Here is a 27,048-nt window from a genome sequence, read left to right on the forward strand (position 1 = left end):
GACCCAAGCAAGACTCCTGGCCTCAGTTCCTCCTCCCTGAGACCCAGGGTCCTGCCTCCGCCTCTCCTCCCCCTAACCCCAGTCAGGCTTGCTGCCCCGCCTGTCTCCTGCTGCCCGGGAGATCGGGGAGCTGGGACTGAGCGCCGCTCTTGCCCCTTAGTGAAATGAAAGTCCCATCAGGCTCGTCCCCTTCCTCCCCGGGCGGCTTCCCTCCCCCCTTCCTGGTCCCCTTAAAATACCCGGGATCCCTATGGCAACAGGCGCCGGGCGACAGGTGCGGGTGTTATTTACGGGTCAAGCCAGAAATAGCCCCGCGGGTGGAGGGTAGAGGGTGCAGAGTGGGGGGTGGGCGGGTGGGGACGAGGCTGGGCGCGGGCGGAGGCCAGGCCGGTGGCGGTGGCGGGCACAGTCGGACGCTTCGGAGGCAGCGCGGAGCTGGGGTCGGCGCGGGGCCGAGGCAGGAGAGCGACAGGGGACCCTGCTCGGGAGTCGGGGGTGGGAGCCCCGAGGGGGGGCCCTGGCCTGGAGCTGAGCCTGGCGCCGACCCGACCGGGAAGGCCGTGGGAGCCCGGGGGAGGGAGGCGCACTGATCCCGGAGGGGCGCAGCGTCTCTTTCGGGTCGCGGTTGGCCTTTGGACCCTGCGGGGACACAGTCCTGGTTTTCTGAGCCGCGGTGCGGACCACAGCCCCTTAGTGTGAACCCCAGGGGGGACCCTTGGTCCCCTCCGCCCCAGCCCTCGGGGAGGCCCCGCAGCCTCCCTCTCTGGACTCCACTCTTCCAGCCACCGGCCCCTTTCCCAGGCTCAGTAGAGACCTCTAATCTTTTCTGAATGGCAGGGGAGACCCCCATCCCCTTTTCCTGAATTCCAGCGGGGCCCAGTCCTCCTCTGAGCTCCAGCCAGGGCTCTGCTCTTCTCCTTCTGTGGATGCCGGGGTCCCACCGCCTCTCTGAGACCTGGAGGGAATTCCCACCTCCCCTTAGGAGCTTCCCGGGACCCCAGGTCTTCCTTTTCCGAAACCCAGAGGGTCCCCAAGTCCTCTCTTCTCAAACTCTGAGCCCAAGGGTACCCTGGCCACATCTCCTCCAAACACACAGAGGACTCCAGGTCCCTTCCTGCGTACCCCAAACTCTTAGCCCTACTGGGGTGCTCAGACCTCTCAGGAAAACCAGTTTCCCTTTTGTCAGCCCCCCCAGCGGGGACGCCAAAGCAGCCCCTCGGAGCTGCAGGGAGCTTCAGTGGACACCAGTTCTCATTCCTCTGGAGTTCTTGGGGAGGGGGGGGACCCCGTCCTAGGAACCCAGATTCTATCTCTAAGCCTCGGGGTGGGGGCCTTGCTTTTCCTCTGGGCTCCATCTTCTTTGCCAAGTTCTTGAGGGTAACCTAGACCCTCCTCTGAACCCCAGAGGCTTCCCCAGCCCCTGGGATCTTTTTTTCTGTTCTGAACCCCAGAAGCAATCTCGACTTGCCCATTTAAGGTTCCAGAGAGGACTCCCTCTTTCATACCCAGGGGAAACTGAGTCCCTCACCCCCTTCAAGACCCCAGGCCGCTCCTCGCTTCCGCCCCTCGAGGCCCCTCATCGGCTCTGCCTCCTCCCTCTTCTCCACCCCACCGGCCATAAGATGATGATGTGGTCCAACTTCTTCCTGCAAGAGGAGAACCGGCGGCGGGAGGCCGCGGGCCGGCGGCGGGCGCACGGGCGGTACAGATCGGGGCTGACGCCTGAGCGCGAGGGGAAGGTGAAGCTGGCGCTGCTGCTGGCCGCCGTGGGCGCCACGCTGGCGGTGCTGTCCGTGGGCACCGAGTTCTGGGTGGAGCTCAACACCTACAAGGCCAACGGCAGCGCCGTGTGCGAAGCGGCCCACCTGGGGCTGTGGAAGGTGTGCACCAAGCGGCTGTGGCAGGCGGACGTGCCCGCGGACAGGGACACCTGCGGCCCCGCGGAGCTGCCCGGAGGTGAGCAGCTGCCGCCCCGAGCCTAGGGCTTGCGTCCCATGGACAGGGAGGGAGAGGGGCCTGTGTCCATGGAGAAAACCCGCCCCAGGGACGAAAGCCTGAGCCCAGAGGAGAGAGCTTGTATCCCGGTAAGCGCCAGTGCCCACATCATCCTCTGCTCTCCGAAACTGCTGAGGGAGATCCCCCAGGCCTAGGTCCCTCACTGGCCTACCCCCAGAGAACCTGTGCCTTAGAGCTTGCCTTCCTGCTACAGACTGTACCCCAAGACCAGAATGTACCTCCAAGGAGTCTATGCCCCCAGGCTATCCTGTACCCCCAGACCAGACTGTGACCTGAGACCCCCCAGATGAGACTGTACCCCATTCTACGCCTCTAAAGAGAGCCCATGTCCCCGCCTACAGCCTGTGCCCCAAGACCATCCTATACCCTGACTATCCTATACCCCCAGATCAGTCTGGGTCTCCAGCTACAGTTTCCACCCCCAGACTAACATGCACCCCTAGACCAGTCTATACCCCGAGACCAACCTGCATCCTTACACCAGCCTGTGCCCTCAGATCAGCCTGCACCTCCACACCAGGCTATGATCCCAGATCATTCTGTGACCCCCAAAGCCCCTGACCCCACACAGCCAATGTTCCTAGGCATCGCTGGGTCCCCCCTCACCAGCCTATAGCTCCAGAGAAAGCCTGTGTCCCTAGAAAAACCTTGCCTGTGTCCCCAGACCCAGCCTGTGATTCCAGACACAGCTGGTGTCCTCAGACAGCCTATGCCCACCCCAGACAGCCTGCACCCTCTGCAAATGCCTGCGCCCTGGAGACAGCCTGTGCCCACTCTGCATTGCCCACAGACAGCCTGTGCCCATAGAGAGACAGCCTGGGTTTCTGGTGTCAGCTTCCTCTTCCCAGCCTGGAGACAGCTTGCAGTTGCATCCTATGAGCCCTGGGGAGACAGACGCCCACCCCAAAGCAGGATCTGTGCCTGTTCCCCACCTACTGCTTCCACCAAACCAAGCTCTCACCAGACACTTCCCAACACCCAAGGGCAGACCTTGTTCCTTCCCTGCAATGTTCTTCACTTCCTGTCCTCTCGCCTCCAAATGCCCAGACTGGACATTTCAGCGTTTCTCATTTTCTCCGAGAGACACTCCCATACTCCCTCCTTTCCCAAATCATGGCTGTTTTATCCCTGGACATGGCAGAGAGCTGTCCCATACCTTCCTGACACGACAGGCCACGGCTTGTACTTATACCAGGGGGACATTCTATACCCTGGGGAACTGGATGAAATCTCGTTCTACCTCCACTGACCCGTGGAAAATACCTGGCGCTCCTCAGAGTCTATTTGGGCTGTCATATATTTGATCACCCATATGAGATCTCCAACACTCTTCAGTCTCCAAAGAAGGTGCTATCATCCCAGTGCCCCTCAAAGAATATGGCCTATTTTTCTGGGCTCCATTTGAGATTTCCCTTGTCCCTTACTTCTCCAGATGTGATACCTTATATGTGTAGAGTGCAAAATAGGATGTCCCAAGCCCTCGATAGGACATTGGGATGCCTGTCTGAGCTACCCACGTGGTGTCCAGATGGGCCACCCTTAATCATTTTATCCCTGGCCCTCAGGGTCTCATCAAGGATGATCCCAAACTTTTGCAAAATGGGAGGCCCCAGTAATAAGAATATTAGATGCTGATGTAATGCTTGGTTCTGACCTCAGTGTTTTTTTTTTTTTTTTTTTTTTTTTTTTTGTGATGGAGTCTCGCTCTGCCGCCCAGGCTGGAGTGCAGTGGCCCGATCTCAGCTCACTGCAAGCTCCGCCTCCTGGGTTTACGCCATTCTCCTGCCTCAGCCTCCCGAGTAGCTGGGACTACAGGCGCCCGCCACCTCGCCCGGCTAGTTTTTTGTATTTTTTAGTAGAGACGGGGGTTTCACCGTATTAGCCAGGATGGTCTCGATCTCCTGACCTTGTGATCCGCCCGTCTCGGCCTCCCAAAGTGCTGGGATTACAGGCTTGAGCCACCGCGCCCGGCTGATCTCAGTGTTTTATGTACATTAACTCATTAAGCATCGTAGCTAGCCTATGAGTCGTTATTAGCACTTCCATTCTAGGGAAGAGAAAAAGGAGGAGCAAGAAATCTCGGTGGCTCGGTCTATGCACCCACATGCTAGTTAGATGGAATTTGAAGCTCTGTTGCCTCTCTTCTCAACAACTGCATTATATCACATCTCACTAGTCCAGCAAGAGATCCCAGAGGTCGTGGAGCAATGGAGGGGGTGACCCATCCCTTCTCACCACACTGTCTGGGGTTCCTCACATCCCTTGCTGTCCCCTCCATTGATCAGAAAGGACGTCAGTCTTCTAACAGGGCCATTAACATCATCTCACAAACCCAACCCCTCAGAGGACATCTCACAATCTTCATTGTCTCAGAGAAATATCTCACACTCACCACTGCCCATCAAAAGCCATCCCCAGCTCCGTTGGCTGCAAGTGCAGAATGTGGGGGCGACCCTTCCCCTGTACTTTTCCAGATGGGATATGTCATAGTTTGGGGTAGTCAAGAGTCGGGAAGTTCTAAACTATTCGTAGCCAAAGAGGATGCCAGGCACCCTATATTGTCCCAGGAGGGCCATCGCACTTCCCTGTGGATGTAGACCACCGTGTTCCCTGCAATGACTGCTTCAAAGAGCACCTACACCCTTTGCTCAGTGACGTGAAGCATCCTTTACCTTTTTTTTTTTCTTTTTTGAGATGGAGTTTTGCTCTTGCTGCCCTGGCTGGAGTGCAATGGCATGATCTCAGCTCACTGCAACCTCTGCCTCCCAGGTTCAAGCAATTATCCTGCCTCCATCTCCCAAGTAGCTGAGATTACAGGCGTGTGCCACAACATCCGGCTAATTTTTGTATTTTTAGTAGAGACGGGGTTTCACCATGTTGACCAGGCTGGTCTTGAACTCCTGACCTCAGGTGATCCGCCCGCCTCGGCCTCCCAGAGTGCTGGGATTACAGGCGTGAGCCACCACACCCAGCCCAGCATCCTTTACCTCGTGCTGCTGCATAAGAACTCACACATCCCACTCCTCCTAGCTGGACATCTCACCCCTTCTTCTCCCTTCAGGGTACTTGGGGAGCTCCCACGCCACCTCACCTGATGCAGGAATTGATTTCTTGTCCCTTCATATCCTTGTTCAAACTGAAAAGTTCATTTTTTCACGTTCATGGACTGCCTGGTCCCTCTTCTATGGCCTTTACTCCTGTTATTCTCGACTTAGCTCTTCTCCCTTTCTGTGCCTCAGTTTCCCCATCTATAGGATAAGAGAGTAGGTCAGACTAGGTGAATTCTGAGGGAATTTCTAGGTCTAAAATGCACTTTAGAAAGTGCTCCCCTCCGTTCCTTTCTTCATTTCTCTTTTCTTCTCTCCCTTTCTTCCTTTTTCTGTCTTTTTTAACTTAAAATTTCTCTCTCTTTTTTTTTTTTTGGAGATGTAGTCTTGCTCTGTCGCCCACGCTGGATTGCAGTGGTGCCATCTCGGCTCACTACAACCTCCGCCTCCCGGGTTCAAGCAATTCTTCTGCCTCAACCTCCTGAGTAGCTGGGATTACAGGTGCACGCCCCACGCCCGGCTAATTTTTGTACTTTTAGTAGAGATGGGGTTTCACCATGTTGACCAGGCTGGTTTTGAACTCCTGACCTCAAGAGATTTCTGCCTGTCTTGGCCTCCCAATGTGTTGGGATTGCAGGCATGAGCCATCGCGCCCAGCCCTGTGCTTTGTTTTATATTATTTATTTTTCTCATTGTTTTCCAGCTCATCTCTTTAATTAATGTGTGTGATATACACTCATGGATATGTATTTTGACTTGGGAAATATATAGTATTAGTTTATATGTGTGTTTTACATAAATGAGATCATGCTATTTATTTTGTCTGATATTTGGGATTTTTTTTTTTTTTTTAGATGGGATCTCACTCTATCACCCAGACTGGAGTGCAGTGGTACAATCTTGGCTCACTGCAACCTCTGCCTCCCAGGCTGAAGAGATCCTCCTACCTCAGCCTCCCGAGTAGCTGGGATTACAGGTGTGTGCTGCCACACCGAGCCAATTTTTTTTATTTTTGGTACTGACGGGGTTTCACCGTGTTGGCCAGGCTGGTCTCGAACTCCTGAGCTCAAGTGATTCTCCTGCCTCGGCCTCCCAAAGTCCAGGGATCACAGGTGTGAGCCACCTCGCCTGGCCTCAATTTTTGGATTTTTAAATTAAGTTATTAGTATTAATTATTATTGTTGTTTTGGTCAACACTGTGTTTCTCAAATCTCCTCATCTTGCTTTAGGTTATTCTAGGTCATGGCTATGTGTACTGGAGAGATTTTCACAAGGACTGTCTGTGTCATTTACTTGTCTGTTCCCCTATTCGATGGACACCTGGCTTGATTCTGACTCCATGTTACTTATAAACAGTGCTGCTGTAAACATCTGCATATATGTTCCTGTCTGTTTGTTTGTTTTTTTTTTCCTGGAGGTATATCCTGCAATGAGGTTGTTGAGACACAGGCTATGAACATTCTTCATTTCATAAAGTACCCCAGAGTGCCTTCCCAAAAGACTAGGAGTACCCGTTCATACACGGTGTTTCCTCTTATCTTTTCAAATGCTTGAAATGACCCTTTTAATGTTGGCCAATCTAATTGACGGAAAGTGGTGGCTCCCTGCTGATTCCAGCTGCCTCTCTCCGATCCCTGGTGAAGTGGGGCATCTCTTCGCGGACTTGTGAGTTACCCAGGCTTCCTCTTCTGTGAATGACTATTCATACCCTTGGCCCGTTGGTCAATTGGGTTCTCTCTCTCTCTTCTTGCTAATCCGCGGGAGCCCTTTGTGTGCTCTAGGTAGGAATCCTTCCTGAAACAGGAATCCTTTCTGAGTCTGTTAGCCTTCTGCTACTTGTATCTCGGTAGCCTTTGTTGAATTAAGTAATTATTCATATGTAATCCCACTTGACCCTCAAGAAACCCACACGAAGGGGCCAGGAAAGAGATTATTATCTCGTTTTAAAGAGGAAGAACTAGAGGCCCAGAGAGGCTAATGGCGCCCTCGGGGCCACAGGTCTGGGGCTCAGAGCCCTGGGTAGGAGTCCCAGCTCCTGGATGGCGCTGTGGTCGCAGGTGGCTTGCACACCTCTGGGAGGCATTTTTCTCCTCTGTGTATCAGGGATACTGATGTCCAAGTTTTAGGCTCCTGTGGGCTGTGTGAAGTGTCCAGCCCTGAGTTTACACAAAGGACCTCACATCCTCATGTCTTTTTTCTCTCTCCTGCTTCCACAGAAGCAAACTGTACCTATTTTAAATTCTTCACCACGGGGGAGAATGCACGCATCTTTCAGAGAACCACAAAGAAAGGTGAGAACTTTTCACCCCCTGGTGGGTGACAGGTGGGGGAAATGCTGAGTATGCTGGAGGAGGTCTAGATAGAATTATCCCCTCCTCTGCTTTACCCCAGGGCGGGCCTTGTATCTATCATCTGTGGCTGTCTCCTGGGGAGTACTTGTGGGAGAGTTAATGATGGGGACATGTTGCTCTAAAGAATCTAGAGAACTCTTTGTGTGTGTGTGTGTGAGATGATGTCTTGCTCTGTTGCCCAGACTGGAGTGCAGTGGCACAATCTCGGCTCACTGCAACCTCCACCTCCCAGGTTCAAGTGATTCTCCTACCTCAGCCTCCCAAGTAACTGGGACTACAGGCGCACGCCACCACGCCAGGCTAATTTTTGTATTTTTAGTAGAGACGGGGTTTAACCATGTTGACCAGGCTGGTCTCGAACTCCTGACCTCAGGTGATCCCTCTCCTCGGCCTCCCAAAGTCCTGGGATTACAGGTGTGAGCCACTGCACCCGGCCATGCCTAGAGCTCTTATCCCATCTCTGCCTATGCCACATTTTGTGTCACCGTGGGCAAGTCGCAGCCCCTCTCTGTGGGTAGCACTTGGACATCTCACAAACGTGCATGCATCACGTGCTAACCACAGTGCTGGGCACTCCATCTGTAAGATCTTCAGTCCTCGCAGTAGCCCTGCAGGGCAAGGGGCTTTATCTTCCATCCTCCAGAAGTCCAGGAATGGCTACAATTATGTTTCCCAGGAAGTGGCAGAGGCGGAATCAGGATTCAGACTCAAATAATTCTGACTCTTATGGAGCATGCTACTAAAGAATCTTCTGAGGAAAGGTGCGGTGGCTCACACTGGGAATCCCAGCACTGTAGAGGTGGGCAGATCACTGAAGGTCAGGAGTTCGAGACCAGCCCGGCCAACATGGTGAAACCCTGTCTCTACTAAAAATACAAAAATTAGGTCGGGCGCGGTGGCTCACGCCTGTAATCCCAGCACTTTGGGAGGCCGAGGCAGGCGAATCATGAGGTCAGGAGATCGAGACCATCCTGGCTAACATGGTGAAACCTCTGCTCTACTAAAAATACAAAAAATTAGCTGGGCATGGTGGCGGGCGCCTATAGTCCCAGCTACTCAGGAGGCTGAGGCAGGAGAATGGTGTGAACCTGGGAGGCGGAGCTTGCAGTGAGCTGAGATCGCGCCACTGCACTCCAGCCTGGGCGACAGAGCAAGACTCCATCTCAAAAAAAAAAAAAAAAAAAAATTACCTGGGCATGGTGGCAGGCACCTATAATCCCAGCTACATGGGAGGCTGAGGCAGGAGAATCGCTTGAACGTGAGGAAGCAGAGGTTGCAGTGAGCTGAGATTGTACCACTGCACCCCAGCCTGGGCCACAGAGAGCAAGACTCCATCTCAAAAAGAAAAAAAGAATCTTCTGATGAGATGGAAATACTCTGTTTCTGTGCTGACCCATATGGTGGCCATGGCCCCACGTGACTCCAGCATGCTTGGAATGTTGCTGGTGTGACGCAGAACTGAGTTTCTAATTGTGTTTAATTTAAATTGATTTAGCGTGGAGGCCACATCTGGCTAGCAGTGAATGTACTGGACAGTGTTGCTCTAAACACTTTGCCCTTTCTTTTTATTCATTTTGTATTTGTATTTATTTTATTTTATTTTATGTTATTTTATTTCATTTTATTTATTTATTTATTTATTTATTTTTTTGAGACGGAGTCTGGCTCTGTCGCCCGGGCTGGAGTACAGTGGCCGGATCTCAGCTCACTGCAAGCTCTGCCTCCCGGGTTCACACCATTCTCCTGCCTCAGCCTCCCGAGTAGCTGGGACTACAGGCGCCCGCCACCTCGCCTGGCTAGTTTTTTGTATTTTTAGTAGAGACGAGGTTTCACTGTGTTAGCCAGGATGGTCTCGATCTCCTGACCTTGTGATCCGCTCGTCTCGGCCTCCCAAAGTGCTGGGATTACAGGCTTGAGCCACCGCGCCCGGCCTTTTCATTTTATTTTTGAGATGGTCTTTCGCCCAGGCCGGAATGCAGTGGCGTGATCTCAGCTCACTGCAACCTCCACCTGCTGGGTTCAAGCAATTCTCCTGCCTCAGCCTCCCTAGTAGCTAGGATTACAGGTGCGCACCACCACACCAGGCTAATTTTTCTATTTTTTAGTAGAGACAGCATTTCACCATGTTGGCCAGGCTGGTCTTGAACTCTCCTGACCTCAAGAGATCCACCCACCTTCGCCTCCCAAAGTGCTGGGGTTATAGGTGTGAGCCACTGCGCCTGGTCCACAGGAGGAAATTTAGGCTGAGAAGCGTTGAGCCTAAATTCCCACTGGAATCTGGAAAATCCTACCAGAGTCTTCCACGTAGGAAGTACCTGGGGAGCTTTCCATCCTGGATCATTCCGCTGTAGCACCTGCCTTTGCCATCGTCTCCCACACACCCCACTACCTCAGCTTCCTCACCTGTAAACCCGTGGTAACCAGATCCTCAGTAATAATTGGTAATTCTCAACTCTTTCGAATCCTGGCCCTCTCCTCCCCTTGCTTGGTGACTTGAGAGAACTAACTGACTCTTTCTGAGTCTTAATTCCTTCAACAGTGTAAGTAAAATGTTGGGCTGGATGATATTCTACTCGAAAATTCTTCTCTTGTCCTGAATCTTACATCTTCCTGGTTCTGGGTTCCTACAGGTGAATCCTCCTCATTCCCTACATCCCATGTTCTCTGCTTCTTTCCTCTCTCCTCCTGGCAGAGGTGAATCTGGCAGCTGCGGTGATAGCAGTGCTGGGCCTGGTAGTCATGGCCTTGGGGTGCCTCTGTATCATCATGGTGCTCACTAAAGGTGCAGAGTTCCTGCTCCGAGTTGGAGCTGTCTGCTTTGGCTTCTCAGGTGAGGGTTCAGAGCCTGGAGGTTGAGGACATTGCATGCTGGGAGGATCTCCAGGCACTGTTGCATGCTGGGAGATGGGCTCTCTATGCACTGTTGCATGCTGGGAGATGGGATCTCTATGCACTATCACATGCTGAGAGTAGGGTCTCCACACACTGTTGCATGCTGGGAGGTGGGATCTCCAAGCCCTGTTGCACGCCTGGAGTTGAGGGGAAGCCCAAGGGCTACAGTAGGTTCAAAGATGGGAGAATCCAACAGCCGGGCTAAGGATTGGAGAGTGTCCAAACATTGTTTTAGATTTGGACCTGGGATCTCCAAGAATTGTTGCATGCTGGGAGATGGGATTTCCAATCACTGTTGCATGCTAGGAGTTGGAGAAAGCTCAAGGACTATAGAAGTCTCAAAAATTGGAGAGTTCTAAGCCCTGTTGTTGGCTGGAAATTGGAAGCTATCCAAATACTTTTTAAGGTTTGGACATGGCGTCCCTAAACACTGTTTCATGCTGAGATGTTTTGAGCGTTATAGCCTGTTGAAAGGTCAGGGAACCCCAGGGGCTGTAGTAGGCTCAAAGGTGGAAGAGTTCCAAATCCTATTGTTGGCTCAGAATTTGATGGTCTCTAAATGCTCTTTTAGATTTGAGATGTGAGGTCTGCAAGGACTGTTGCATTCTTAGAGCTGAAGGTCTAAATAAAATGCTACATCTTATGAAATGTAGCCCTCAGTAATGAACAACAATTCAGTTTATTGTACTTCCAGTTCAAATCCTTACAACAGCTCTATTAGGCAGGGCTTACTATCCCCCATTTTATTTATTTATTTATTTTTGAGACAGAGTCTCCCTCTGTCGCCCAGGCTGGAGTGCAACGGCATGATCTTGGCTCACTGCAACGTCCGCCTGCTGGGTTCAAGTGATTCTTCTGCCTCAGTTTCCCAAGTAGCTGGGATTACAAGCAGGCACCACCACACCTGGCTAATTTTTGTATTTTTCAGTAGAGACGGGGTTTCGCCATATCAGCCAGGCTGGTCTCGAACTCCTGACCTCAAGTGATCTGCCCGTCTTGGCCTCCCAAAGTGCTGGGATTATAGGCATGAGCCACCACACCCAGCCTCCCCCATTTTATAGATGGGGAAATTGAGGCTCAGAGAAGTCAGATGAATTACTCATGGCCACACAATCAATGATGGCATGATGGCAGAGGTGGCATTTTAAACTTGGTTTTCTTTCTTTCTTTTTTGAGATGGTCTCACTCTGTTGCCCAGGCTGAAGTGCAGTGGCATGATTTCAGCTCACTGCAACCTCTGCCTCTAGGTTCTGGCCCAAGTTGTGCCCTGAATCACTGTGTGACCTTGGAAGGTTCATTTTATTTTCTGGGCCTTGGTTTTCTTATTGGATCAAATGTTTTCTTTCTTTCTTTCTTCTTCTTTTTTTTTTTTTTTTGAGATAGTTTCGCTCTTGTGCCCAGGCTGGAGTGCAGTGGTGCAATCTCAGCTCACTGCAACCTCCACCCCTCAGGTACAAGCGATTCTCCTGCCTCAGCCTCCCAAGTAGCTAGGATTACAGGTGTGTGCCACCACGCCTGGCTAATTTTTGTATTTTTAGTAGAGATGGGGTTTCACCATGTTGGCCAAGCTGGTCTCGAACTCCTGACCTCAAGTGATCCGCCCGCCTCAGCCTCCCAAAATGCTGGGATTACAGGTGTGAGCCACCACGCCCAGCTAAGACCTTCATAAAACACTTTTATGTCAGCACCTTCCCGTGCACCCCCACGGGTAATGCAGGTGTGAGTTTGATCATAACACCAGCACCAAATTCCTACCAAGCTACGAATTCCATGAAAACAGGCATCATCTTTATCTTTTTCATCGTTCAGTCCTCAGGGAGTTAGAGAGGGCCTCTCTGGGGAGGTGACGTTGACGATGTCAAAGTATGGACAGACAAGCTGGGAGAGTTTGCTGTATTGCAGATCTTGAAAGAAAGCCAGTGTGACAGGAGTGTGGAGAGAGATAGGGAGATTGGTGCAAAAGGTGTCACTGCATTAATGTGAGATAAATGTCACTGGCCCTGTGACATTAACAGGGAGTCAAAAAGGTCTAGATTGGAGTCCCAACTTCTTAATAGCTGTGTAATTGGGGCAAACCTTTTTCTATCTCTGAGCTTAAATGTCCTTATAGCCACGAACTCACTCATCCAGGTATCTGTTGATATTGTGTCCATCCTATCCATCCATTTATCCTTCCATTGATGGATCAGTTTCCTCCCTGTCTCCCCTTCCTCTCTCTCTCTCTTTCCCTCTCTCTCTTCTTTTTTTTTTTTTTTTTTTTTTTTTTTTTTGAGACTGGGTCTCGCTCTCTCATCCAGGCTGGGGTGCAGTGGCACAATCTCATCTCACTGCAACCTCAGCTTCCAGGGCTCAGGTGATTGTCTTCCTACCTTTCAGCCTCCTGAGTAGCTGGGAATACAGGCACACGCCGCCATGCCTGGCTAATTTTTTGTGTGTGTGTAGAGATAGGGTTTCGCTGTGTTGCCCAGGCTGGTCTCCAACTCGTGAGCTCAAGTGATCCGCCCGCCTCAGCCTCTCAAAAGTGCTGGGATTATAGGTGTGAGCCACCACACCCGGCCCCTCTCTCTTTTCTTTCTTTTCCACCCACTTTCCCTTCCTGTCTCCCTTCAGTCATCTATTTCTCCATTTTTTTTTACTTGTCCATTCATTTAACAAGTATTTCTTTAATATCCAGTGAGTCCTAGATGCTGTGCTAGGAGCCGCTGAGGATGCAATGATGAATAAGATAAAGATGATGTTTGGGCCGGGCGTGGTGGATCACTCCTGTAATCCCAGCACTCTGGGAGGCTGAGGCGGGCGTATCACGAGGTCAGGAGATCAAGACTATCTTGGCTAACAGGTGGAACTCTGTCTCTACTAAAAATACAGAAAAAATTAGCCGGGCATGGTGGTGAGCGCCTGTAGTCCCAGCTACTCGGGAGGCTGAGGCAGGAGAACGGCAGGAACCCGGGAGACGGAGCTTGCAGTGAGCCAAGATCTCACCACTGCACTCCAGCCTGGGTGACAGAGTGAGACTCCGTCTCAAAAAACAAAACAAAACAAAAGATGATGTTTGCTCTCATGGAATTTGTAGCTTGGTAGGAATTCGGTGCTGGCGTTATTATTGGACTCACACCTGCATTACTCCTGGGGGTGCACAGGAAGCTGTTGATATAAAAGTGTTTTATGAAAGTCTTGGGCACAAAAGTGTTCTGCAAATTGTACCACCAACTGAAAGTGAAGGAGGATTTGATGTGGTAATTACTGTGGTTAGATTGGGTGTCAGGGACTGGGGTGGGTTGAGATTTTGAGGTCTCCCTAGATAAAGGGGCATGTTCAGGTTGTCTTGTTTCTTTGATATATATATATATCAGCTGTTGTTCTGTGTTTTAGAGGTATGAGACAGAGAAGTCTGCGGCCCTCGTGGATTTATAGTGCAGTGGGAGAGACAGAAATGAGATAAAGAGACATTGCTCATATAAATCAATATATATTCATAACTACCAACTGTGATGAATGCTATAGATAAAAAGTACAGAGTATGAGAAAAATGTACAACAAGAGACCCACTGTAGATTTAGGTGGCAGTGGTTAGTGAAGGCGTCCCTTCAAAACATGTAATTCATACAGAGATGTGAAGAATAAGGACGTCTAAGGCAGCAGGCTCAGGGAGGGGGAAGCGGAAAATTACTCCAAGCAGTATAAAGGTCTTCAAGCCTGAACAAATCTGGTGCATTGAAAGTCCTGCTCCAAGCTGCGAGAGTGTAGGAGGAGCAGCTTGAGAGGAGGCTGGAGAAGCCGCAGGAGCCAGACCCATGTGCCTCTTTATTTAATGTATTTTTTATTTTTGAGACAGAGTTGTGCTCTGTTGCCCAGGCTGGAGTGCAGCAGTATGATCTCGGCTCACTGCAACCTCGGTCTCCTGGGTTCCAGCAATTCTCTTGCCTCAGCCTCTAGAGTAGCTGGGATTACAGGCATCCGCTGCCACGCCCGGCTAATTTTTGTATTTTTAGTAGAGACAGGGTTTCCCCATGTTGGCCAGGCTGGTCTCGAACTCCTGACCTCAGGTGATCCGACCACCTCGGCCTCCCAAAGTGCTGGTATTGCAGGTGTGAGCCACCGTGCCTGGCCATCCACCAGCAAATTCTATTGGCACTGCCTCCAAAACGTATTTTGAATGCAAACTCATACCTCCATTTCACTGTGACACTAACCCAAGCCATGGCTATATGTCCCCGAGATAATTTCTATGGCCTCCTCATTGTTCTCTATGCTTCTCCTTTTAACCTCCTCAAGCCCATTCTCCACGGAGCAGCTAGAGTGATACTTCTACTTTTTAAATTTTAATTTTTTTGACAGGGTCTGGCTCTGTCGCCCAGGCTGAAGTACAGTGGCACAATCACAGCTCACTGCAGCCTCAACCTCCTGGGCTCAAGCAATCCTCCCACCTCAGTCTCCCGAGTAGCTGGGACCACAGGCGCACAACACCACGCTGGGTTAATTTTTTAACATTATTTGTGGAGACAAGGTTTCACTATGTTGCCCAGACTGATCTTGAATTCCTGGGCTCAAGCAATCCTCTCCCTTCAGCATCCCGAAGTGTTGGGATGACAGGCGTAAGCCAAATGATAGTTTTTTCTTTCCTTCTTTCTTTTTTTAGATGGAGTTTTGCTCTTGTTGCCCAGGCTGGAGTGCAGTGGCACGATCTGGGCTCACCGCAACCTCTGACTCCCAGGTTCAAGCGATTCTCCTGCCTCAGCCTCCTGAGTAGCTGGGATTACAGGCGTGCGCCACCATGCCTGGTTAGTTTTCTATTTCTAGTAGAAACGGGGTTTCTCCATGTTGGCCAGGCTGTTCTTGAACTCCCGACCTCAGGTGATCTGCCCACCTCGGCCTCCCAAAGTGTTGGGATTACAGGTGTGAGCCACCACGCCCGGCCCCCAAGTGATACTTCTGTATCAGAAGTCAGATCATGGATCCTCCCCAGAATAAAAGCCACCTAAAGTCCTACTACCAGAATAACACGGTGGCAAGGCCTCGTGTGGGCTGACTCCTGGCGCCCTGTGACTCCATCTCCTGCCGTCTGCTCTCCCTGCTCCGGCCACGCCGGCCTCTGCTGTTCCCCAGATGCTCTAAGCTCATTCCTCCCTCAGTGTGTTTTGCCCGGCTGCCTCCTCAGCCTGGAACATCTTCCGCCGGCGCTTCAAATGTCTCATTTCCTCATATTATTTAAGTCTCTGGTCAAATATCACCATCTCAGAGAGAACAGCACTGACCATCGTGTCTAAAGGGGACTCATTTGGAATCCAAGAAAATGTGAAAAAAAAATAATAGTAATAATAAAAGAGCCGGGTGCGGTGGCTCACGCCTGTAATCCCAGCATTTTGGGAGGCCGAGGCAGGTGGATCACAAGGTTAGGAGTTTGAGACCAGCCTGGCCAACTTGGTGAAACCCCGACTCTACTAAAAATACGAAAATTAGCCGGGCATGGTGGTGGGTGTCTGCGGTCCCAGCTACGCAGGAGTCTGAGGCAGGAGAATCGCTTGAACCCAGGAAGTGGAGGTTGCAGTGAGCCGGTTCTCGCCACTGCACTCCAGCCTGGGCAACAGAGCGAGACTGTGTCTCAAAATAAATAAATAAATAAATAAATAAATAAATAAATAAATAAATAAAATAATAATAAAAGATAAAGAGGGCGTGTAAGAGAAACTGGGTGTGGTGGCTCACGCCTGTAATCTCAGCACTTTGGGAGGCCAAGGTGGGCTATGTCTTGAGCCCAGGAGTTCAAGACCAGCCTGGGCAACATAGTGAAACCCCATCTCTATCAAAAATACAAAAACTAGCTAGTCTCATAACCTGATCTCAAAAAAACAATAGATAAAAATTTAAAAATAAAATAAACTGGCCAGGTGCAGCGGCTCACGCCTGTAATCCCAGCACTTTGGGAGGCCGAGGTGGGCAGATCATAAGGTCAGGAGTTCGAGACCAGCCTGGCCAACATGGTAAAACCCCATCTTTACTAAAATATAAAAAAATTAGCCGGGCATGGTGGTACGTGCCTGTAGTCCCAGCTACTCCGGAGGCTGAGGCAGGGAAATTGCTTGAACCTAAGAGGTGGAGATTGCAGTGAGCCAAGATCATGCCATTGTACTCCAGCCTGGGCGACAGAGTGAGACTCCATCTTAAAATTAAATTAAATTAAATTAAATTAAATTAAAAACTAGTCGCGGTAGCTCACTCCTGTAATCCCAGAACTTTGGGAGCCGAGGCTGATAGATCACTTAAGACCAGGAGTTCAAGACCAGCCTGACCAACATGGTAAAACCCTGTCTCTACTCAAAATACAAAAATTAGCCGGGCGTGGTGGCACGAGCCTGTAGTCCCAGCTACTTGGGAGGCTGAGGCAGGAGAATCTCTTGAACCCGGGAGACAGAGGCTGCAGTGAGCCGAGATTGCACCATTGCACTCCAGCCTGGATGACAGAGTGAGATTCCGTCTCAAAACAAAACCAAAAGCAGTAAACAAACAAACAGAAAATAAACCACCAGAGTGGGGCTGGGGTGCAGGGAGGAAGCCGGGTCAGGAACTGGGGTTGGGGCAGGACTCCAGGGTCTGGAGAGAAGGCGACTGGGATCCATGACTCATGCGTGACTCTCAGACGGTCCAGCATGACCCGGCCCCTGCCTGCCTCTGCAATTCCATTAACACCTCTCTCCCCCACCCCAACTCTCCTGGCTCCGACCACACTCAGCTTTTCTCTTTTCTCCAAACACTGTGCTGCGTCCTACACAGGGCCTTCGCGTCAACCCCTCCTTCTGCTCAAAACAGCCGTTATTTCGTTTTGAGCATGACTGACTTCTTTTCATGCTTCAGGTCCCGGCTCAAATGGCTTTTCTCGACATCATCCAATGTCCCTGCTCCACCCCTGGGTGTCAGTCTCTCTGTTTCTATTTCCTTCCTCTCCTGCATCACCCTCTGAGATTATCTTGTCTCCTCATTTGTTTATTTTGGACATTGCAACCTGGCAGCCTGCAAGCCCTCGACGGCAGGGGATGTGCTTTGTTTGCCAGGCAGTGTGTAAAGATTTCTCAGAGTTGACGTTTAAAGGTTGGAAGAATTCCCATAAAAATAATAATCATTTAAGCAATTATAGGCCTGGTGCGGTGGTTCACCCCGGTAATCCCAGCACTAGGGGAGGCCAAGGTGAGTGGATCACTTGAGGTCAGGAGTTCTAGACCAGCCTGGCCAACATGGTGAAACCATGACTGCTAAAAATACAAAAATTGCCGGGCGCGGTGGCTCATGCCTGTAATCCCAGCACTTTGGGAGGCTGAGGCAGGTGGATCACAAGGTCAGGAGTTCGAGACCAGCCTGACCAACATGGTGAAACCCCGTCTCTACTAAAAACACAAAAATTAGCCAAGCGTGGTGGCGTGTGCCTGTAATCCCAGCTACTCAGAAGGCTGAGGCACAAGAATCACTTGAACCAGGCAGGTAGAGGTTGCAGTGAGCCGAGATCACGTCACTGCACTCTAGGCTGGGCGACAGAGCGAGACTCCATCTCAAAAAAAAAAAATAATAATAATTAGCCAGGCGTAGTGGAGCATGCCTGTAGTCCCAGGCACTCAGGAGGCTGAGGCATGAGAATCGCTTGAACCTGGGAGGCGGCAGCTGCAGTGAGCTGAGATCATGCTGTTGAAGGGCTGCAGCTGGCTTCTGCCATCATTTCCACCGTACTTTCTGTCCTGTGTGCTTACACTTTCTCATGCCCCCTGCAGGCATTTGAGTTTTGCAAACTTTGGTTTATTTGCTTACTGTCTATCTCCAAGTAATATATAAGCTCCACAAAGGTAGGGTCTTTCTCTATCATGTTCTTTTTCACTCTTTTTTTAAAAAAAAATCAGCCTGCAATCCCACCTACTCGGGAGACTGAGGCGGGAGAATTGCTTGAAACTGGAAGGGGGAGGTTGCAGTGAGCCGAGATTGCCACTGCACTCCAGCCTGGGTGTAAGAGCGAAACTGCATCTCAAAAAAAAAAAAAAAAAAAATGCATTGCAATATGACTTTATCTTTATTTTGTGACCCCTCCCCCTCTATTACTCCTTGTTTTTTTGAGGTGGAGTCTCACTCTGTTGCCCAGACTGCAGTGCAATGGAGCAATCTCTCAGCTCACTGCAACCTCTGCCTCCAGGGTTCCAGCGACTCTCCTGCCTCAGCCTCCCAAGTAGCTGGTATTACAGGTATGTGCCACCATGCCTGGCTAATTTTTGTATTTTTAGTAGAGACAAGGTTTCACCATGTTGGCCAAGCTGGTCTCGAACTCCTGACCTCATGTGATCCGCCTGCCTCGGCCTCCTGAAGTGCTGAGATTACAGGCGTGAGCCACCATGCCCAGTCTATTTTTTAAATTAATGGTTTATGTTATTAGTATTATTTGAGAAAAGGTCTCACTCTGTCCCTCAGGCTGTAGTGCAGTGGTGAGATCTTGGCTCACTGCAACCTCCATCTCCCAGGTTCAAGCAATGCTCCTGCCTCAGCCTCCTGAGCAGCTGGGACCACAGGCATGTGCCACCACACCCTGCTAATTTTTTTTTTTTTTTTTTTTTTTGAGATGGAGTTTTGCTCTTGTTGCCCAGGCTGGAGTGCAATGGCATGATCTGGGCTCACGGCAACCTCCGCCTCCCGGGTTCAAGCAATTCTCCTGCCTCAGCCTCCCGAGTAGCTGGGATTACAGTCATGCGCCACCACACCTGGCTAATTTTGTATTTTTAGTAGAGACGGGGTTTCTCCATGTTGGTCAGGCTGATCTTGAACTCCTGACCTCAGGTGATCCACCCACCTAGGCCTCCCAAAGTGCTGGGATTACAGGCATGAGTCACTGTGCCTGGCTCAATTTTTGTATTTTTAGAAGAGATGGGATTTCACCTTGTTGGCCAGGCCAGTCTCGAACTCCTGGCCTCAAGTGATCCAACCGCTTTGGTCTCCCAGAGTGCTGGGATTATAGGCGTGCCTGGCCCCTAATGGAGTGTTAATTTGAATTTTGTGTTTTCAGATTCCTGTGTTTGCTTTAAGAAAAAAAAATTGTGGGAAAATGTGCTAAACATAAAATGTATGATTTTAACCATTTCCCCCTTTTATTTTTAATTTTTATTTATTTATATATTTTTTAAGAATTGGGGTCTTGCTCTGTTGTCCAGGCTGCAGTGTGGTGGTGTGATCACAGTTCACTGCAACCTCAACCTCCTGGGCTCAAGCAATCCTCCCACCTCAGCCTCCTGAGTAGCTGGGACTACAGGCACACACCACCACACCCAGGGCACTGTGGCCAGGGTTCACATTGGCCAAGTTATGTTCATCCGCACCAAGCTGCAGAACAAGGAGCATGTGATGGAGGCCCTGTGCAGGGCCAAGTTCAAGCTCCCCAGCCGCCAGAAGATCCATATCTCAAAGAAGTGGGGCTTCACCAAGTTCAATGCCAATGAATTTGAAGACATGGTGGCTGAGAAGCAGCTCATCCCAGATAGGTCAAGTACGTTCCCAATCGTGGCGCTCTGGACAAGTGACAGGCTCTGCACTCATGAGGGCTTCCACTGTGCTGCCTCCTCTTAATACTCACCAATAAATTCTACTTCCTGTCCACCTAAAAAAATAAAATAAATAAAATAAATAAAAATTATTTTTTTGTAGAGATGGAGTCTTGCTATGTTGCCCAGGCTGGTCTCAAACTGCTGGCCTCAGGCAATGCTCCCTCCTCGGCCTCCCAAAGTGCTGGGATTACATGTGTGAGCCACAGCATCCAGCCTCCACTTTTATTTTTAGTTGACAGGTAGTACTTGTACATATCTGTGTGAAACAGAAGGATGGTTTGATGCTTGTGAACAATGCATAGTGATCAAATCAGGGTAATTAGCTCATCCATCACTTCAAACTTGATCATTTCTCCATGTTGTGACCATTTCAAAATCCTCTCCTCTAGCTTTTTGAAAATACACAGCCAGGTGTGGTGGCTCTCGCCTGTAATCTCAGCACTTTGGGAGGCCGAGGTGGGTGGACCGCTTGAGGTCAGGAGTTCAAGACTAGCCTGGTCAACGTGGTGAAACCCCGTCTCTACTAAATATATATATATATGTATGTGTGTGTGTGTGTGTGTGTGTGTGTGTGTGTGTATATGTGTATATATATATGTGTGTGTATACACACACACACACACACACACAGTAGCCTGGCATGGTAGCACACGTCTGTAATCCCAGCTACTTGGGAGACTGAGGCAAGAGAATCGGGAGGCGGAATTTGCAATGAGCTGAGATTGCACCACTGCACTCCAGCCTGGGCAACAGAGCAAGACTCCGTCTCAAAAAAAAAAAAAAAAAAAAAATCTAATGAACCATATTCACCCTACAGTGCTGCGAACACCAGAATGCCTTTCTCCCGTCTAGCTGTGATTCTATATCCGCCTTTTAATCATTTTCCAGCATACAGTTCTGTGGCATCAATTCCGTTCACGTTGTTATGCAACCATCACCCCCATCCACCTTCAGAACGATTTTCATCTTCCCCGGCTGAACACCATACCCGTTAAACACCAACTCCCCTTTTTCCTCTTCCCTCTGGCCCTTGGCAACCACCCGTCTACTTTCTGTCTCTACGACTTTGTGTCTTTTTTTTTTTCTTCTTTATCTCCAGCTTCCCAAATGCTGCCTGCTATATAGTAGGTGTTTAGTAAGTATTTGTTGAGTGCGTGTGTGGGAAGGTGCCAGGGTTGGCGGGAGGGCTGGGAGAGGATGTCGGAGATGTTCAGGCACAGCTGGGGTCCCGGGGGCCTGATGGCTCGCTGTCTTCTCTCCCGCAGGCCTGCTGCTCTTGGTGAGTCTGGAGGTGTTCCGGCATTCCGTGAGGGCCCTGCTGCAGGGAGTCAGCCCGGAGCCTCCCCCGGCCCCACGCCTCACCTATGAGTACTCCTGGTCCCTGGGCTGTGGCCTGGGGGCCGGCCTCATCCTGCTGTTGGGGGCCGGCTGCTTTCTGCTGCTCACACTGCCTTCCTGGCCCTGGGGGTCCCTCTGTCCCAAGCGAGGGCACCGGGCCACCTAGAGCCACACCTGAGACTAAGCAACCACCAAGCCCTTTGACCTTCTCCATTGTACCCCCAAGATCTTTTTGCCCCATCTCCTGGAGAAACTGTGTTCTCCCTGCGCGGGGGCCCATGTTTTTTTACACGCCTGCCTCCTGTCCCCTTACCCTTTCTCTGTTAATACGCTTCTCTCGGTGGCTGTATGTGGTTTGCTTGGGGTTGGGACGGGAAGAGGCTCTTTGCAAACGAGGGTCCCCAGGGAAGACTGGCGGGGACCTGATGGGGTAGCTGGGGTGTGGGGTGGGGGGATGAGGTCAGGGGTCTTGGATGGGAGTTGGGGGCCCCTTCATTTCCCAGGTGTGGATCGATTCACTTGCCGGGAGAGACTTTTTACAACTCATCTGCAGCTCAGGGTGGGGGTGGGGGGAGATGGGGAAGAGTCTGACCTGGCTGTGATCTGATTTGGGAATAAAGGTTTGGAAATTTAACAACTTTGGTTTGGAGTCTATTTGTGACATGATTGTGCATTAGGGGGTAAAGAAAAGAGACCCCATATACCCTCCAGAAACATGCCACTTATGAGCCCAGAAGTCACGTGGAAATGAACCCATATACAATGGTGGAGAGTGTGGAAAGCACAATATATTTTTTATTTTTATTTTTATTTTGAGACAGAGTCTTGCTGTGTCTCCCAGGTTGGAGTGTAGTGGCACAATCTTGGCTCACCGAAACCTCTGCCTCCTGGGTTCAAGTGATTCTCCTGCCTCAGCCTCCAAAGTAGCTGAGATTACAGGCACGAGCCACCATGCCCAACTAACTTGTGTATTTCTTTTTTGTTTTTTGAAGAGACAGAGTTTTACCATGTTAACCAGGCTGGTCTTGAACTCTTGATCTCAAGTGATCCACCCGCCTCAGCCTCCCAAAGTGCTGGGATTACAGGTGTGAGTCACCGCGCCCTGCCCAGATTTCCCCTTTACACATGACTCCTGTTATACTTGATTAGGATTCACCCCAGTGATCTCATTTTAACTTGATGACGTCTGTAAAGACCTGATCTCCAAATGAGGTCACATTCTGAGGTACTGGAGGTTGGGGCCAACATATATATATATATTGTGGGGGAGAACATTCAACCTTTAACACTGCATATATTTAAATTATGTTTTCTGGTCAGGTGTGGTGGCTCACGCCTGTAATCCCAGCACTTTGGGAAATGCCTGTTCTAATTTAGGTCCATGGGCACAGGCCCTAGGGTAGAGCCCTCACCAGAGACCCAGCCCTTCTCTACCCAGCAGTCCTCTGCCCCCCTCCCCTATCAAAATGCTTTTTCTGCATCTGTTGAGATGATCATGTGATTTTATTTTCATTTGTTATTTTACAGTCTCACTCTGTTGCCCAGGCTGGAGTACAGCGGTACGATCTCGGCTCACTGCAACCTCCGCCTCCCGAGTTCAAGCAATTCTTGTGCCTCAGCCTCCCCAGTACCTGGGATTACAGGTGTGCGCCACCAGATCCAGCTAATAGTTGTATTTTTAGTAGAGATGGGGTGTCACCATGTTGGCCAGGCTGGTCTTGAACGCCTGACTCAAGTGATCCACCCACCTCGGCCTCCCAAAGTGCTGGGGTTACAGGCGTGAGCCACCGCACCTGGCTGACTGTGCGATTTTTGTTTCTAATTCTGTATTCCTCCATTCAACAAGTAGAAGTGTCCTGCAGTGCCTGGCCTCCTGGGAGCCAGGCTGGTGTGAAACCCCAGCTCCCCAACTTACAGCTGGAGCAACGGCTTCACCTCTTTCTGTCTTGGTTTCTTCATCCCTAAAGACAGTGCATGAGCTCAACCCTGCACCTGCTCCCAGGAGTCACCGTCGGGAGTAAACGCCATCATAAGCCCTGCCAAGCTCCCAGGAGACCGCCTGGCATGTGGTCACAGCTTGATCTGCTTTTGCTGTTATTTTTCATCAAGTGGCACTCAGAGAGTAAACAGGGACCCCTGACGAGCTGACAGCCTGCTGCTGGAAACAGATACTAATCACATCACTGAAGTAACGAGCGTGCAATTATAAACCGAGGTAAGCGCCAGGAGACAAGATAGTCCACAATTTTTTTTTGTTGTCGTTGTTTGACTTTGTGCCCAGCCAGGTCAGGGAAGCCCTCAAGACGCATCTGCCATGGGGTGGTGGGGATGGCTGGTCTTGGGGGAATGGCTCTGTTCTTTCTTCCCTCCTTCCCTCCCTCCCTCCCTCTCTCTCTTTCTTTCTTCCTTGAGATGGAGTCTCACTCGGTCCCCCAGGCTGGAGTGCAATGGCACAATCACGGCTCACTGCAGCCTCGACTTCCCAGGTTCAAGCGTTTTCTCGTGCCTCAGCCCCAAAAATACCTGGGACCACCGGCACACACAGCCACACTCGGCTAACTTTTTGTATTTTTTGTAGAGATGGGGATCTCCCAATGTTGCCCAGGTTGGTCTTGAACTTCTGGTCTCAAGCAATCCACTCACCCTGGCCTCCCAAAATGCTGGGATTACAGGCATGAGCTACCATACCTGGCCACTCTTCATAAAAAAATAAATAAATAAATAGAGACGGGGTCTCACTGTGTTGCCCAGGCTGGTCTCAAACACCAGGGCTCATATGATCCTCGTACCTCGGGTTCCCAGGTGCATGAACCACCGCACCTGGCAGGAATGGCTCTTCGTCCGGTGCGGTCTTCATTCTGAAAACTCTTACCTGGGGTCAGGGCAGGGAAGGTTCAAAGTCAGAGACTCAAAAGAAAAGGGAGCTGGCAATTTTCCCCTAAACCCTCCCTGACCACACTCCGAGTGGTCCCCCCACAGCCAGTTCCGGCTTCAGTTCTGGGTGGGGAGAGACCGGAGAGAGGAGAAGGCAGAGATATAACATAGACTTATCAGAAGTGGGAGAAGGAAGTACAGACCCCGCAAAGACAGATGACTGGAATCACATCATCCTATGAAACAATGGATTGTTGGGGCTCAGAAAACAATACTCCCGAAATAAGTATGACGTTTGTCAGGTGGAGTATTTGAACTAAAGGAGATTAGAAGGTCTCAGAGGAGGCCGGGCATGGTGGCTCACGCCTGTAATCCCAGCACTTTGGGAGGCCAAGGAGGGTGGATCACATGAGGTCTGGAGTTCAAGACCAGCCTGGCCATCATCTCTACAAAAAATACAAAAAACTAGCTGGGTATGGTGGTATGTGCCTGTAATCCCAGTTACTTGGGAGGTTGAGGCAGGAGAATCACTTGAACCCAGGACGCGGAGTTTGCAGTGAGCCGAGATCATGCCACTGCACTCCAGCCTGGGTGACAGAATGAGACTCTGTCTCAAAAAAAAAAAAAAAAAAAAAAAAAAAAAAAAATTAGCTGCTGCTTATTCTGATGCACAGTGCTAAGTATGAGTGTTCAAACAGCAAGCTATTTTAATTAAATTAATTAACTTTTTTGAGACAGAGTCTCACTCTTTCACCCAGGCTGGAGTGCAGTGGCATGATCTCATCTCACTGCAAACTCCACCTCCCGGGTTCAAGTGATTCTCTTGCCTCAGCCTCCTGAGTAACTGGGATTACAGGCACATACCACCACACCAGGCTAATTTTAAATTTTTTATAGAGATGAGATTATGCCCAAGCTGGTCTTGAACTCCCGAGCTCAAGCGATCTGCCCACCTCGACCTCCCAAAATGCTGCAATTACAGACATGAGCCACCACATCCAGCCTATTTTAATTTTATAACCTCTCATGATATCTCTCCTTCCTCAATTTGTCTTCTGAGGGTTCTGACTTCAGCCAGAATTGGAAAGAGGCCCAATGCTTCATGAAGGTTGACAGCTGGAGAAGTGGTAGAAGGTTGCCTGGCAACAGTGGTGTTAGGGCAGACAGGAGCAAGTCCCTGGGTGGTTTCCTAGCAGAAGGAATGTGGGCAGGGCTGAGCCCAGGAGGCAAGATAGGAGATGACAAGGGTGCCCAGATTGTCGGCTTCTGAGGAATTTCTCATCCCTGCTCCCCAGAGCCTCTGGACACAGCCCATCTCTCTCTCTCTCTCTTTCTCTCTCTCTCTTTTTCTCCCCTCCCTTCTGCTTCTCATCTTTTCCTCCTCTTTTTTCTTTTTTAGTTTTCCCTCTCATCCTTCCCTCCTCCTTCTTTTACTTCTCATTCTTCCTTTTCTTCTTCCTCTTCCTCCTTCTCCTATTACTATTACTACTGATAATAACAACAGCTAACATTTGTTAAATGCCTCATCTGAGAGATTTTCTTTTGGAGTGATTAAAAATTTCTGACACTAGGCCAAGTGCTGGGGCTCACACCTGTAATCCCAGCACTTTGGGAGGCCAAGGTAGGCAGATCACTTGAGCTCCGTGGTTCAGGACCAGCCTGGGCAACATGGCGAAAGCCAGTTCCCTAAAAAAAAAAAATTAACTAGGCATGGTGGTGCATGCCTGTGGTCTCAGCTACTTGGGAGGCTGAGGTGGGAGGATCACTTGAGCCCAGAAGGTCAAGGCTGCAGTGAGCTGTGATTGCAGTCCAGCCTGGGAGATGGAGTGAGACCCTGTATCAAAAAAAAAAAAGAAAAAAAGAAAAAGAAAAAGAAAAAAGCCAGGCGAGGTGGCTCACACCTGTAATACCAGCACTTTGGAAGGCTGAGGCAGGCAGATCACAAGGTCAGGAGATCGAGACCATCCTGGCTAACATGGTGAAACTCCGTCTCTATTAAAAAAAGGTACAAAAAATTAGCCGGGCATGGTGGTGGGTGCCTGTAGTCCCAGCTGCTTGGGAGGCTGAGGCAGGAGAATGGCATGAAGCCAGGAGGCGGAGGTTGCAGTGAGCTGAGATCATGCCCCTGTACTCCAGCCAGGGAAACAGTGCAAGACTCCGTCTCAAAAAAAATTTTTTTCTTTTCTAATACTAGATAGTGAGTGACAATGCTTACACAACATTGTGGATGTACTTATGTACTTAGTATCATTAAGTATTGTACATTTTTAAAATAGTTAGAATGGTAAAATTTTGCTTTATGTAATGATAAAATTTTACCACAGTAAAAATAAAGTCTAGGCATGGGTAAAGAATAGTTTAGGGCCACTACAAAACGAAGAGAAGTCAGCATGAGGAGGTTCTGAAATGGGTATCACTCCCTGATAAGAAGATTGAAGGAGGCCAGGTGCAGTGGCTCATGCCTGTAGCCCCAGTACTTTGGGAAGCTGAAGTGGGTGGATCACGAGGTCAGGAGTTCAAGACCAGCCTGGCTAATATGGTGAAACCCCATCTCTACTAAAAATACAAAAATTAGCTGGGCATGTTGGCAGGTGCCTGTAAGTTCAGCTACTTGGGAGGCTGAGGCAGGAGAATCGCTTGAACCTGGGAGGCAGAGCGAGATTGCACCACTGCACTCCAGCCTGGGTAACAGAGAGAGACCCCGTCTTCAAAAACAAAACAAGGAAGATAGAAGGGGAGAAGGGAGTTGTTGAGCTGTTGCCTCATCCTTGAGCATTGTCTGGACAGGACAGGATGAGTGGAGCTGCCCCGGGTCATGGGTGACCAGGAGGCAACAGGCCAGACATGGAAGACACGAGTGGTAAAACAGAAAGCGCTTGGCTCTTAACAACATGCTCGAGTTTTTGCACGAAATCTTCCTGTTACACAAGGTAACTAAATAACTTTTTTGTTTAGGTAATCAGT

General features: G+C 50.2%; 1 protein-coding gene across 3 annotated transcripts; it reads left to right on the forward strand.

The window, feature by feature from the left end:
* Positions 1–374: 374 nt before the first annotated feature.
* CACNG6 (calcium voltage-gated channel auxiliary subunit gamma 6) lies at positions 375–21,844 on the forward strand. Of its 3 annotated transcripts, XM_010380704.2 has the most exons (5): positions 375–440; positions 1,510–1,956; positions 7,280–7,354; positions 10,107–10,244; positions 21,138–21,622. In XM_010380704.2, exons 2-5 carry the CDS (start codon positions 1,623–1,625, stop codon positions 21,374–21,376), a joined length of 786 nt encoding a protein of 261 aa, XP_010379006.1. In that variant the 5' UTR covers positions 375–440; positions 1,510–1,622; the 3' UTR covers positions 21,377–21,622. The 3 variants fall into 3 exon arrangements, with proteins under 3 accessions (XP_010379006.1, XP_010379005.1, XP_030768816.1); XM_010380703.2 differs by having other exon boundaries at positions 384–1,956; positions 21,138–21,844; XM_030912956.1 differs by lacking the exon at positions 10,107–10,244 and having other exon boundaries at positions 384–1,956; positions 21,138–21,844.
* Positions 21,845–27,048: the final 5,204 nt, after the last annotated feature.

This window comes from Rhinopithecus roxellana, chromosome 12, assembly GCF_007565055.1.
Source record: "Rhinopithecus roxellana isolate Shanxi Qingling chromosome 12, ASM756505v1, whole genome shotgun sequence".
Taxonomy (NCBI): domain Eukaryota; kingdom Metazoa; phylum Chordata; class Mammalia; order Primates; family Cercopithecidae; genus Rhinopithecus; species Rhinopithecus roxellana.